General features: G+C 46.7%; 2 protein-coding genes across 3 annotated transcripts in view; both read right to left on the reverse strand.

Moving 5' to 3' along the window:
* VWC2L (von Willebrand factor C domain containing 2 like) overlaps nt 1-8502 on the reverse strand; it is a 36041-nt gene extending 27539 nt beyond the window's left edge. Inside the window, exons 1-2 of one of the 2 annotated variants that reach the window (XM_042822343.1) lie at nt 8353-8502; nt 6012-6478 (exon numbers count right to left, since the gene is read on the reverse strand). In XM_042822343.1, the coding sequence (XP_042678277.1) occupies nt 6012-6422 (411 nt within the window). In that variant the 5' untranslated portion in view covers nt 6423-6478; nt 8353-8502. Of the gene's footprint in view, nt 1-6011; nt 6479-6735; nt 7336-8352 lie in introns of those variants that run through there. The other variant, XM_042822344.1, reaches the window with a different exon arrangement.
* A 670-nt stretch (nt 8503-9172) lies between these two features.
* The window catches only part of SPAG16 (sperm associated antigen 16), a 351259-nt gene continuing 346105 nt past the window's right edge, over nt 9173-14326 (reverse strand). Inside the window, exon 16 of the mRNA XM_042822342.1 lies at nt 9173-9755. Coding sequence (XP_042678276.1) covers nt 9577-9755 — 179 coding nt within the window. The 3' untranslated portion in view covers nt 9173-9576. The remainder of the gene's footprint in view (nt 9756-14326) is intronic.

The following is a 14326-nucleotide window of genomic DNA, read 5'->3' on the forward strand; positions in this document are numbered from 1 at the left end:
AAGCACTGTCTTCAAAACTTTAGACCGGATTCTACCCTTTCTCTTGCCATGCAGACAGGTATTGCCAGCTTTCTGGCCATCCCTCTCATCTGGCTGCAGGCAGAAGCAATGGGCTGTTTCCTGGAGCAAATATCTGAAAGCACAGCCACTGCTCTGGCCACACAAACGTCGGGCACATGTTCATTCCTGTGTCAAATTTCCTGGAAAAATACCAACCTTTGCGTTTGCATGCATAGGCCAAATTCTGCACTGCACTGAGGGATGACGGATGGGGAGTAAAAATATTCCTGGTGATTCTGTATCATGCTGCTTTGGGTCTTGTCCACTTCAAAAGAGGGGAAAATACACTTGCGGTGCACCCAGTGCCACTGAGCTCTGAGCTTCTGGGGCTATCACATATCTCTGCCATCTGGGGAAAACAAGGGCCTTTTTATAGCCAAATCTTCAATGCAGCCCATCACCTTTCACCTACTATAAAAATATACTGGTGTGTAATGTAATATATATGCTATAGAACCAGTAGCTAAGTACATGATATAATTTAAAAAATAGCTTTCGCTGCAGATCCATCTCCAACATGCCTATCTATTTTTGTATGTTTTCTTGGTACAAATTATGACAGAAATACCGTAAGTCAGTAATTTCAAATTCCTCTGCATAGACATTGTCACTGTAATTTTGCCAGGAGGGAGATAATAAATCATACTTTTCCATCTGACTGATGTTCTGTTTCCCCTGTCTGATTTCAATGGCTCTATGCTATCTTATGAGCTGGCATTGTTCATGGCTCCTTTTATTAAAGCACAGGCACGTTATTGAAATTTCTTTTGTATTATGATTTTCTAGCCATACGTGAAATTGCAGAACACACAAGAGGGGAAAATATGCCCCATTTCTTTGAGTCATAATAGGAAAAGAAAAACAAAACTGCTGCATATATCTCAGAGAGAAAAATGCTAATACTAAAATATGGGCCCCATGCTGGCTTGCGTTAGTAATCGGTGTCTTGCAATTTATGAGCGAAGATCTAGAAAACCACTATTGATTTGGATCACTGCTTACCTACTACCAACAGGTTTTACTAATGCTCCTTCTTGCAGTTATGAGCTCACTGTGACTTGAGCACTTTCCAAGACGCACCTGGTAAATGAACGCGTGGACGAGAGCAAAAAGCTCCATCAAGAATCTTCCCCTTCTCCCTACTCTGATTTATTTTCGTGGCACTTTCGGAAGCTTCTCAGATAGAAGTTGTTGCATCTCTGCTCTATCACACCGTTGTGATTACTGGCTGAGGAATCACTTTGGTCTTCCTGGCCTGCCTTTACCTTACGGCAGAATGTACACACTGTATTTCAGGACTGGGAGTTGCTGGGATGGCAGCTGAATCAACTCTTGATTCTGCTAATGCCTTTTGATGAAAAGGTATTATTTCATTAAGTTCTATTAATATAATTGCATTAATAAAACATTTTTTAAAAGAGCATTAACAAAGGAGAAGGAGGTGCCGCTATTCCAAAGCAGAGCTTTTCATAATGAGCTGAGAATTAGTATACAAGAATGCCATGCTTATAGAGTCCCTCATTCATTTTGGATTCTGATTACAACCCGACGGTCCCTGTGAGAGCTGCAATCCCTACTGTGCAAAGTGCTGCTCAAGAAGACATCAAGTCAGCAAGATACAGGAGCCTGGCTGGAGGATTACGGGTGATTTGCAGACAAAGATACATTGGAAGGAAACACGAGAAAGAAAAATAAAGGAGAATTCCAGGAGTGAAGCCCTGGCTCTTTTCAAGTCAGCAGAGATTTTGTCCTAGAACAAAGCTAAAATTTGCCCTTTCCTTTTTTTCCCTACACAGTGAGATGGCCTGCCCCTGGGCAATGGGCTCTCACCCCTCCACACCTGTGCTTGATGCAAGCCAAAACCATTCAGGGATCACATACGGGCTTTCTGAGCAAGGATGGGCTGGGAGGGGAGCAGTGAAGGGGGAAGATAACAAGGAGGTGCAGCCTGGGAAGGGCCAGCAGCAGAGAGGCAACAGCAGAAGTTAAGCACTGCCAAAGCCAATGGCTGCAAGAAACTGCAGTTTCGTGTTTGACAGAAAGAAGAAGAAGCTGGCAAAGCTGGGATGCCCAGAGCTCTTCCTTCCTCACCCAAAGGATAACTCACCTGAAGGCAAATAGAGAAATTCTACTAGCCGTGGCTACAAGACTTCTGCTGGTGGCTTTGAGGATGACACCATGCTACAGTAAGCCATGTCACCAGCAGCAGGTTCCCACCTGCATGGCCCAAAATTAAGAGAACGCTTCAAGATGTCAGCTTGGCAATCTCTTGTGAACTCATCGCCCGCTTCCCGGCAGTGGCACTCAGCCTCGTATTTACAGAGGTCTACGGACAGTTAGGATGGATCTGAGAGTGTGGGAGACTGGGACGTGATTACTGACTTTGCAAATGGACAAACTAAGAATTTCCCAAAGGATGTGGTTACACAAATGCACCTTCACCCAGGCCATAAATTGCATTTATTAATCTGGGTAGGCACACGCTTTTTTGGCAGTAAGTTATGCAGCTGAGCAAAAACTAATCAGCACTTAGGAAAGCTGTTGTCTCACTGACATTTGCACGATTTCTCCATCAGCTGCCAGCGAACATTCATCAAGCTGGCGGGACGCTGTCTCCTTTACTTTACATAAGCTGCTGTCTGGGAAGATTCATTTAACACCCAGCCATGTGCACTCCCAATAGCCAAGACTGCTCTCAGGTTTCCTATTTGCTTGTTTTTTCTCCTCGGAAGAAAGGGGAGGGCTGGCAACCTCACTGCAAGCAAGTGCAGAGCTCTCGGGACTTGGACCTTAACCTGCAGGATGGAAATCAAAACTGAAGTAGGCTGCAAAGTGACCCCATGAGTGACCACCAGTTTCCTCTGGGAAAAACAGACACAGTGCCCAAGACTTGCAGCATCCTTCACACTGACCACTAGACTGCCATCACCCCATGATTGCTCCGAGAAGGACTGCAGGAGACCTAAGAGAGCAGATTTGAGGCCAACAAGGAGAGAAGTGAAAAATGAGGTTGGGAAAGAGATCATCATAAAAGCAACCAGCCCTCCCTTTTACCTGCAGCCTCAGCTGGGGGCATGGATGAGTCCCAGGCAAACAGAGCGGACGGGCAAGCTCCATCCAGGCAGCTGGAGCCCAAAGACCTCAGAGATCTCCTAGGACCCATCGCAGGGCTATGAAGATCCTACAGGGGGTCACTAAACCATCTGCAAGCATGCAGAGAGACTCCTAATGGGTTTAGATTTACAACTGAACTTCAGTTTAGCATTTCATCGGTACGTGTTAATGATTTAGGGGCACAAGCATAAACATTTGGACAGCTGTCTCAGCTGGATGGCTTGTTGTCATGTTTATATTTTGTGCTTACGATCGCTGTGAGTCAGAAAGATTAGAGGTACAAAATCAGCCCACTAGAAAAAAAACCACAAACAGCCTAATTCTTTAAGAAACGGGTCCTTAGAAGTACTCTTTTACCCTGAGATAGTCACAGCTCCTGTCAGTGGTAAGAAAATAAAAAGATTAAATTGCATTTGGATTTTTCATCCTAAGTCTAAGAAATCCAAAAGGAAGATGGGAAAATTCTCCCAAATAGAAACCTCTCACCAATTCTGATTTCCCAGAGAAAACCAATTTCCTTGAGAAAATAATAATCCTAATTTGTGCAGAGATCAAGCAGCTGAAATTTCCACATGATGAGTCAGCCCTGGTGACAGCAATAGAGCAAGTACGAATGTTTGTATGCAGACATGCATGCTGAAAGACACTTGCAAAAGGTTTCCAAATGAAAGCTCTAATGGGCTGCCCATGGAGTGGTGGAGTCACTGCCCCTGGAGGTGCTCAAGACACGTTTAGATGTTGTACTAAGGGACATTGGAGGCATGTGGATGGTTGGACTGGATGATCTTGGAGGGCTTTTCCAACCTTGGTGATTCTATGACACCACTGACTCCACTTCCATTGAAAGCAGTCTGGTTTTGAGCTGGAATGACTGGAGAAAGCCTCTCTTCCTTGACAAAGACAGAGATCAGTGTGTGAGAAATGGACTTCAGAGAGTTTGCAGACCCTATAAATCCAGCAGGATGAGAGAAGAGCAGAGTTCAGAGCCTGTAAAAGCTATGGACTACTCAGGATTTCTTCTAGAGAGTTGGCTGGTAAAATCTTGGTTCCGTTGAAGCAAACAGCAAAACAACCCAGTGCTTCAACAAGGTCAGCATTTTCCTTCACAGCAGCAATTTTCTGAATCTTGGAAGCTCTTTGTTCTTTTTCTTTCATTTTCCTTTTTCCCCAAAATACCCCTGGAAGCGCACACTGATTTTCCACTGCCTGAATCTCTAAGAGGAGCGAGAGTTACTTTGGGTAAACACATAGATTCCCCTCAAAATCAGCTTCTGCCCTGTTGCACAAAGCATTGGGTTCTCTGTAAAACACAGGTTGAGATCAAGACCTTGATCATGAAAGGAGCCAAGGCTGAAGGATCCCACATTAGTCCTAGACTGGATGGTCCAGCACCTACTCTGCCTTTTTCTGAGGATACTGGAGCTTTGCTCCCACGTGATACCCTGCACTTGTTGAACACAACAAATAGCCTTCCTCCATAAATTCCACTTCTCTACCTCTTAATCCTTTACCAGGTGGGATTATTTCTTCCCTAAAATCCCTCCAAAACAACTCCTTGCAACTTTTTCAATCATATGCCAGAATGACAGCGTGGTGGGATGCGAGACCACTGGAGAACAATGCTTGTGGGATGAAACGGGGACAGCCTTTGTAGAACAAGAAGAAATTGTGATTTAAGCAGCTCACAAAGCAAAGCAGAGAACAAGATGAGCAGAATGGCCCTTGAGGATATGATCCTCATATATCTGTTTTGCCACGTTGCATGGCCAAGACAATCTAGAGCCTCAAACAAAGCTTCAACAAGTCTTTTCCTATCCACCTGCAGATTCCAGCTGCAGATGGATAGGAAAAGATGAATGTAAACTACGCATGATATAAGAAAGAAACTAAATATTACCTTCACTGAAAATGACAAAAAATAGCTGGGAAAAAGAGAATTGCAATCTATGCTACAAGAACTTCCACAGTACTGAGATTTATATGGAAGCATTTTCATTGTCAGAGAAGAAAACACTGGCAAGTGTATAATGAGATTGGGCACACAGCCACAAAGAGTTATGGGCTGCTGTTAATTAAGGAGGCATGAATTTTAATGCCATGTGACCAGAGAGAACAAACTTGTGTATACCTGTTGCCTTTGCAGACCCCATTTTTCATTGTGACATGCTGTTTTCCTCAGTAGAATTGAAAACATGTAATCAAACTTCTAAGAATAAGAGACGCAGGTTGTGTAAAGGGTAATGGCTTTTGAAACCTGGTCTTATTTTCACAACCAATTCCTGAAGGGTTTCTTCACAACTTTCCTAACAGGAACTCTACTGTTGGAACTGACCCCCTGCTTCTCAGTACTTCGGATGGTCATCTTACTATAAATTAATATTTTGCCCTTCTGAACAGCTTTACCACAGTTGCAATGAGAACGTTCCACACAGCCTGCAACCTTCCTGTATTCTCATACAGTTATGAGCAAGAACTCTCAGTACCATGTCATCATATTCTGTTATCCAATTTGGAGAAGGGATTATTAAAAAGCACCCAGCATTGATTTACCTCTACTTTTACAGACTCCCCTGGTAGGCCAGTTCGTGCTGTGAGCAACCAGGGAAGCTGTCCAGCATCACAGCTTCAGAGGATCAGCATTTTGCTTGGGGACTTCTGGCTGATCTGAGTGCATGTGAGGGGGAAGGTGGCACCTTTTGCATTAGCCTGACCTCCATCACAGCTGAAAACATCTTTGCTATCAGCAGCAAGCAAATACTGACCACCTTTGAGAGACCCCAGCAAGCCTTCTATCACACTAATATAAAAACTTGGGGAAAAAAAAAAGTGTTCCATACCTTAAATTCCTCCAATATTTTGTAATTTTTTCCATGATATTCACAAAAGTTTTTCACTTCCTTGCATTCTGGACAGCATCCATTGTGTTCCACTTTTGTACACTTTGGGTGGATTTTAGGGCATTCGGGTTGGTCGCAAACAGGTCCATCCTCAGTACAAACGCAGGGACAGTTGGAATGCCCCGGGAAAAAGCGTTCTCCCAGTTTGTACACAAAGCCACTGTCATCCACACAACCCTTCCCTCGGTAGTCATCAAAGATCAGATTGTCATTGCTGGAGGTCTGGTCCCCTTCATCGGCGGGGTAGTCTTCGTGGTTGATGGCAGCCGACGTGACCAAGCCAGGGATTACAAACAGCAGTATCCAGGCTTCATGGATGTGAAGAGCCATCCCCCTCCTCAGCTTCTCCATGGGATCTCAGGGCCGGATAGAAACAGCTGCTTCCATAAGGAGACCAGTGTCGTGGTCTGAAAGCAAACATTTTTAAGTGAGAATTCAAAGTATTAAGGAACATCAACTAATAAGGGCTGTACCTTCAACCAGCATGAAAGAATAAATCAGTGCTTTCAAACTGTGCAGATAGCTATCACTGCTTCATTTGGAATAAGCCTCTCCTGAGTTACGTGTAATGAGAATAAAGCACATGAAATACATAAATTAGACACACTTCTGTAAGTGTATGCCCACAAAACATCTCTATACAAACGATGGCTCAGAGAATCACCTCATTTTTATTTCCCTTGTGTGCAGAGTTTCCTGTTGCACCAGAAGTTACAGCAGCTGCCTGGAGTTGCATGGGCACGGACAGCCCAGAGGGATTTGAGCCCCAGCTTAAGTGTGGCCTTTACCTCCTGCTGTGGCCATCGGTCCTTCTGTGTGGCACAGTTCATCAGAGGGGGGCTGAAGAACAAGGGAAGCACACTCTGCAGGCAGATCTGCATCCAGCATAGAAGATGGAGCTGGACTGTACGCGGCGCATGAGAGGTGGAGCAGCAGAGTTTCACATGCAGCATTTAGGAGAAGGAAGAGGAGCTGCCTGGTCTGCCAGCAGCAGGACTGTATGATCCTGACTGAACACACGACGCGATTCTCCTCCAGTATTCAGCATTCCGGTGCTTCCCTGGGAGAAACGCTGAGAGCAGGATGCTAAATGCCTGTGTGGTGTGCAGAGCTGCTGAATCGTGGCTGGAACCTCACTAAAACTTCGGGAGCACCGCAGCACTGCCCAACCTGGCCGTGCTCAGCTCCACAGAGGGACAAAGAAGCTCTGCCTGGCCTCAGGGCTGAGCTCGGAGAGAGGCTCCGTGCATCCCTGGGTGTGCGATTGGTTGCCTGCCGCGCCACATCACCGCCCAGCCCGCGAGCAGCAGCTGTGCTGTGGCTTCTGACCCCTCCACAGAGGACCAGGCAAAGTGCTGCAGCAAACTTTTCAGCGAGATAAGATGTTAGCTTTGCATTGAGGAGGGGAAGCACTCACCAAGCACGGCTTGTCTGCGGGCAGGCAGACGCACAGCGCACAACGCGCATCGCCTACACAGCCAAACGTGCCCCCCTCCACCCCCAGGGGGTATTCCTTCAGCACTGGGATTTTAGACGACCTGCAGATGTTGAGCAATTCATTCTCCTTAGCTGAAGGAAAGCAGCAGTGGCAGCAAGCTTTACTCCTGGAAAAGCAGTTGAGGGATCCTGTTGACAAAGCAGTTTTTCCAAAGCCACAACAGAGGGAGACACCGGATATTACACAAGCTTTATCAAATTCAAAAGATATCTTCTTAATTGAAGTGCTAGCTGCTTTCCTAGCACAAGGACCTGGCATCCTCTTACACCTGCCAGCAGCACCTATGCTGTTTGGGATTTGGGAGGTTCATGCTGTTCTAGCTGGCTTCAAAGTGGATGCCCACCTAAATGCTACAGGTAGGTTGCAATACTGCAGATTGGTGGATATTTAGGAAACAAACAAACAAACACAACACAGCAGGAGAAAATGAAGTAAATCACGTCTGGGGAAACATGGAACAATGGAGAGAAGGTGCTGAAGTTGGAGGAGGGAGCTCTCCAAATTAAAAACCAAAAGTTCTCTGAAGCTCATAAATAAGAGCACAGTGTTTCCTACAGCTCGTGGCTGTCCCACAGCAACTGCCAGGTGGAGATCAGACAGACTGCAGGCAGCTCGCACCGACAGACTGCAACAAGTAAACAAGCGCCGCTCTGCTCGCAATTAGTTTACAGCCCAACTTTCTCATCATTTCTCATTGGGAGAGGAGCCAGGACCATCACTAAGTGCCTGATTAAAACGCTTCCATCCACCGTCCCTCGCCCCTAGTGAATAATTCACACTTACCTAATCAGGCTCGGTCTGAAAGCTGCGAGGGGTCACAGGCCAACATGGACTAAAAGGTTAGACAAAAATTAGTGAAAGCAGTTCTTCCTAATCACATTTTCAGCGTTGACTCAAGGACAATCCCTTCTCCTCCACCTCCCATCGCAAAACGCAGGAAAGCAGCAGCCCAGCAACCACGGCATGAGAATTAAGCTTTCACCCGGCGCCGAGGATTCAGAGCGAGCAGCGGCGCGGCGCTCCGGAGGCAGGGATGCCGTGGAGAAACCCCGATGCCAGCAGCGCAGTCATCGCAGAGAACTTGGGCTGGATTTCCTCAGGTCTCAAGTGGAGGGTAGGGAGACAGAGCAGGGGGGGAGGGAAGAAGGAAAAAAACACAACAACAGAGAGATCCCCTCCCTATGCCCAGCGGATATCTTGCAGTGCAGGATTTGCCACAGCCGGGGAAGGAGGGGGGAGAAGCGGGGCGCGGGGGCTGGCGAGGCGGCGGGCAGGCAGAGGGAGGGCGGAGGAGCCCAGCGCCCGGCGGGCCCCGCTCCCCTGCGGGGACTCCCCAGCCCTGGGGATGGGCATGGCTGCCCCACCCCCTATTAGTGATAATAATAGTAATTAATTATAAAAAAAAAAAAAAAAAAAGAAAGAAAAAGAAAGGAAAAAAATTTTTTTTTTTTTTTTTTGAGGGCGGGTGGGAAATAAAAAGAAAAAAATAATAAAATAAAAAGAGGGAATGGGGGAAAAAAAAAAAAAAAAGAGGAATCCAGCTGCGGGGAGAGGCACGCAGCCCTGCGGTGATCCCACTGCTGTCAGTGCTGCGCTCCCCAACTCGGCCTCCTTCCTGCCCCGGCGGCGGCCCGAGCGGTTGCTGCATCCAAAATCCCACCTTGCTGCATTATTAAAACTTCCCGTCTTCCCGCAGGCTGGAACTGGGGAGCCGTGCGCTGGTGGCTCCGCTGCGATACGCTCACAATCGATCTCCCTGCAATTCGGCTGCTCTGTCATTAGGCGTCATTGTAAAGCTATTTCTGCCCGAGCGACCGAATGAGGGATGCTGGATGCTGGGGAAAACAGCGTAAAGAAAGCCAAACCGGGGCTTTTATTGGGTTAAAACGCAAGGTAACACTCCTCTCGAGCAACTATGCCTCCTGCAAACAGTATTAACTATGGAAACGCTTCGCTAAGCCCTCTCTGCTACGCTGTTCTTCCCACGAAACACCTGGAGGCTCATCCTTAGACCCAGACACAGACAGTGCCGTCGGCAGCCCCCGAGAGCAGCAGCTCCACTGGGCGATGGAAGGCCACGCTCTGCACTTCTGTCTCACCCTGGCCCCGCAGGCTATGGAGCTGGCCCAGCTCCGGCTGCACAATCTTCACAGCCCCATCGCTGCTCGCCACGGCCACGGTGCGACCTGGAATGGAAACACAGAGCAAAGTTAGCAGGCTTGGCAAGGGCAGAGGTGCTGGGAGTTTGGAGCTGGCGGCTTAAAGATGAACCACGTCTTGCGTGCTCCCGTTTGCTGAGATAAATGATGGGAAAGTTGACTAGATCAATGATAATGAGATTGGATTCAGAGTGATTAAGTGAATCTGGAGACCTGGGTATGCTACTCATTAAGGGCACAGCTATTCCACTTGGGTGCAATTATTTAGGGCCAGATTCTGACACGCAGGCTGAGCAGCAGAGAAGCAGATGCTCCGCTGATAGCTGGAGGTATCAGAATCACGCCGTCACGCTGCTCTTCTTGGACAGCGCTGCCCTAATGGAAAGGGCAGTTCTCAGCCAAATTGCAGAGAGGTCGGGCATCCAGCTGAATCGAATGCCCTTCTCCCTCTGAGCCTTATGGAAAAGCCTTACAACAGAACTAAAGCTAACTAAGTCAAAAAGGTTCTAAAGAGTCTCCGCTTTCCACGTGCTTACTGACAAACCAGACAGACCCAGGTTTCATCACTCCCAATGATGCATAAAGTCAGCTGTCCTCCTACTTTAATACCAGCATGGGTACCAGGTGGAAAGCAACGTGTTCAGCACATTTATTTACCCTGCCACCAGATACAGGCTCCCTCCTTTTGGAAACTAACTGTAATAGTCATCAGTCACCCATCAGAAGTTAGTTGGGAAGAATCCGTCCTCCTAGCGTGAATCCCACGCAAGCCATGGTGTTGGCTGTGACCACACAACGTGTTGTTCATCCAGGAAACACATCGTCCCGCCACTCAACCTAACTCACAACAGTGATCGTCACACTGGCTCACTTGACAACCTGGGAAGCAAACCAATGCCACTTCTCCATCTTTCAAAGCAAACACAAGTCTAAAGGCTGCTCTCAAATGCGTCGGGAATACTTAAGCACACGTTACGCTTAGTGTAGTCATGGATGCCTGTGCAGGAAAGGCAAATGGAAGGTGGAGCTAACCATGATAAATACGCCCTATTTGCAAACCTTTACAACTACCCAGTTTCCTCATCTAGAACAAAGCCTGACACAGCAAAGATCTGTAGGATGGATTAGAGTGTCCAAAGCAGCAGATGTGAATATTTATTACAAACTCTCTTCCAGGAAGTCTTTGCTGACAGAAGCGCTGCATATGGATTTCACTTGCAGCCAGGCTCTCCAGGCAGTAACTGGGATGACTCCTCCAGAAGCCAAATAAATGCCATTTTGCCTGGAGCCCTGACACTGCAACAGCTGGGCAGGGGGTTAATGTCACTTTCAGCCTCCTCAAAGCCATAATGAAGTACTTGTTAAAAACAGAGAAGGACAGGAGGGAGACAAAAACAAAGGAAGGCTTGGACAACTGCAGCTTGCCAGTAGCTTATGAGGTGCAGCAGCAAACGGCACATCTCCCCATGCCAGGGAAAGGGCTTGGGTGAGCAGGGCAGCCCTGGCGAGGAGTAGTGTCTCATCTCCCATACATTTGGTGCCTACCACCCCGTGATGCACTGCTGCTGCTGGCTATGAGCACAGCAACTCCTTGCTCTGTAGCAGAAGGATGCACTGCAAATACAGGCAAAGAGGGGAGAGGAATGCGCCAAGTGAGGTCGTGTTCTGACACCCATTGTCACCGCTGATCTACGCACCCATAACACTTTGCTCATTATAATGTAAATTTACTCCCCCTTTCCTTCCATAAGGAGATATTTCTTTTTGGGAACAAATTGTGTTTTATTGCTCTTTCAAGACAGTTTCCAATTAGGAAGCCAAACAAAATCTATTACGTAATCGTCATGCGAAGCCCTGTTTAGATGAAGGACGCTTCCTCATGCACTAACAAAGGCACTTTGATATAGCACTCAGAGCAAGACAAGAGCCTGGAGATAACTGTTCCTTCATACACCTTTGGGTAAATTGTCAGGTGGGGCAGGTCTGTGCAAATCCTCTGTGCTCAGCAGGTAATGCAGAACTGCATCAAAATGAACAGTTTCTGATTCGAAGATGCAGAGCACCTCCAGATCTCAAACTCAAGGTTGCAAAGACGTCCAGCTTCATGCAAAGCCGCTGCAGATCTGCTGGTACATCCACAGACCAGCAAGACAGGGAGCTAAACCCAAGCTCCAGCTCATTCCTCCTCCTCCACTTGGCAGCAGGAGTGATGACAGAGCACACTGCCATACCAAAGAGACCCTACGGTAGCAGCCCTTGTAGCAATTACATCTAATCTGTTGTTGCCCGTTACTAGAACAGAGGTACTAATTTTTCTGATGTACCCCTATTACGTCCTTAGAATAACATAAGCTCTGACCATCTGGTCATTTGCTCCAAAAAGCATGCACTGAGTTAGAAAAGGTAGAGAGAAAAGCAGCAGAAGCACTGGAAGGCATAAACGACTGTGCAAGCAGTCGCCGAAAGGGATGGTGACTTACCCCAGCAAAAATATCTGTGTGCTAAAAAGTATTTGGCTGTCCATCTTTTCTTTCTATGCACACTTGCTCTGCAGTCAAGCCCAGGATGCTGCTACATTTCCCTTTTAGGGACCCACAGAGGAATCAATTGCTGAGCCACCTACTGGGTTTAGTAGTCCAAATTGTCACCCACATGGTGTGGACAAACCCTTGACTGTTTTGGTCCCTTCCAACCCAAACTGTTCTATGTTTCCATGAATCCCACCCCACCTGGAAGCCGTGATGCAGCCCACGAAGCCGCCAGCAGATGGGACGTGGTATTTCTGCACATACCTTTTGGGATGCAACTGAATTTCCCAAGTGGCCAATGCCTCTCGGCTCCTTTTGTTTCCAACATTACAGCAAGCTCCTGCTGCACATCTCCAGCCCCAGCACCCCCCAGAGAACAGGCTCCGTTCCCAGCACCACACAGTGCCTGGCCAGGCTGCCACCTCCAGGCTGGCAGTGCCCTTTGCTTTGGGCATTGATGAATTCCTAAGGCAGTTCTGCTCTTCGGGCTGGAAAAATATTCCTGCCTCATAAAAGCAATCAAAGTCACCCGTGCCTTTTTATTCCTGGTACTAAAGACATATCTCAATCTTGTTCTCAGAACAGAACTGGACCTTAAAATCAATTAGCACCTATGTTGCTATGTAGATACTATCAGAGCTAAAGCCACATATGTAGATACAATACAAAACCCATCTTCTAATTTGAACTGGGAGCTAAATTTAAAATACTGGCGGGCACATTGAAGCAATGGAATTGGTGACTGCGTTTCTTCAGAACACAAAACCAGACAAGATTAATTTGCTGGGTTGATAGAACCAAATTACTTGGGGTAGAGGGAACAAGACCTGCACTTGTCAAAAGACAGCCTGACAATTTATACTCCATAAGGTCCTAATAGAAATCACAGCCACAATTACTGTCCTCTTTGTAAAATGAATTTTGAATGAAACCTTGCCAAGACAATTCAGTAGTGCTTTGTGGGAGACAGCGATACCACTGGGTTGGGAAGGCAGATCAGGTTGCGGGCACTGAGCTCCTCAATTAATAAATGCTGTTGGCCAAAGTCTTAAGATTTCACCTTAACACCACTGCAGCTGGGTTAACCCAACGGTGGGATGCTCTTGTTCAGGTGCAGAGCAGAACAAGGAAAGAGAAAGGGAGAGAAATCACCTGCGTGTAGCAGCAGCAGTGACACCCAGAGTAAGGGATACTGGATTTGGGCAATTGCTTTCAATGCGGTCGTGGCCACTATTTTTAGGGTTTATTGTAGATAATTCAGACGTAGTGACTTTGCCAATTTCAAAACACTTAGGCTGCCTAACTGTAAGCAAAGCATTCATCTTCAAAGACGCAAGCCCAGTTATTTCTTGAGTCATTAAAATTATGATCTCGCACGGATTTAAGACATTCTGTTTAACATAACTTCATAGAAAGACCTGGGACCATTACTGACAGCAAAGATGAAATAACGTATCAAAGAATGAAAGAAAGAAAAGCTTTGATCAATAGGGAAATGATTTTTATACACATCAGAACCAATTTAAAGAATTCTCTAGGATCAATTTAGATAGACAGAAATGCTTCTCAGCATTTATTACCTGCAGAGGGAATATTGATCCCATTCATTGATTTCTCCTGTGTGCATAGAGCAGCACCTGTTTTTGGTTCTGGTTTTTGTTTTGAAAAGAAAGATGCCCCAAAATGGAAGGTATCAAGAAACGACTTAAGGACTTCCATTAATGGTTCAACCAGCGTCATTACTCAGAACTTCTCAACTCCAGCCCAGAAAAGGCACCTGATTGTTAGTCGATACAGAGAAGGGTTTTGCTGAAACCATGCTCACCGAGGGCTACTAATTCCTTAATTTTTTTCAAGGAATTTTTGCTCAGGATAATATTTGATATTATTATTATATTACCACTCAGCCCTGCTGGATTACACACTCCCTCTGCTCGAGGACCTTTAGTCATCAATAGAGCAGCAGCCACGTGCACTGACATGACAGTCACCCAGCCCAGGGGGCCTCAGAGGGTCAGGGCACCTTCCTGCTGCCTGTAAAAGATACAACACCCCAGTCCCTGCCTCAAA

Source organism: Centrocercus urophasianus, unplaced genomic scaffold (genome assembly GCF_019232065.1).
Source record: "Centrocercus urophasianus isolate 14NV4802_14NV808 unplaced genomic scaffold, USGS_Curo_1.0 seq_20, whole genome shotgun sequence".
In the NCBI taxonomy this organism is placed as follows: domain Eukaryota; kingdom Metazoa; phylum Chordata; class Aves; order Galliformes; family Phasianidae; genus Centrocercus; species Centrocercus urophasianus.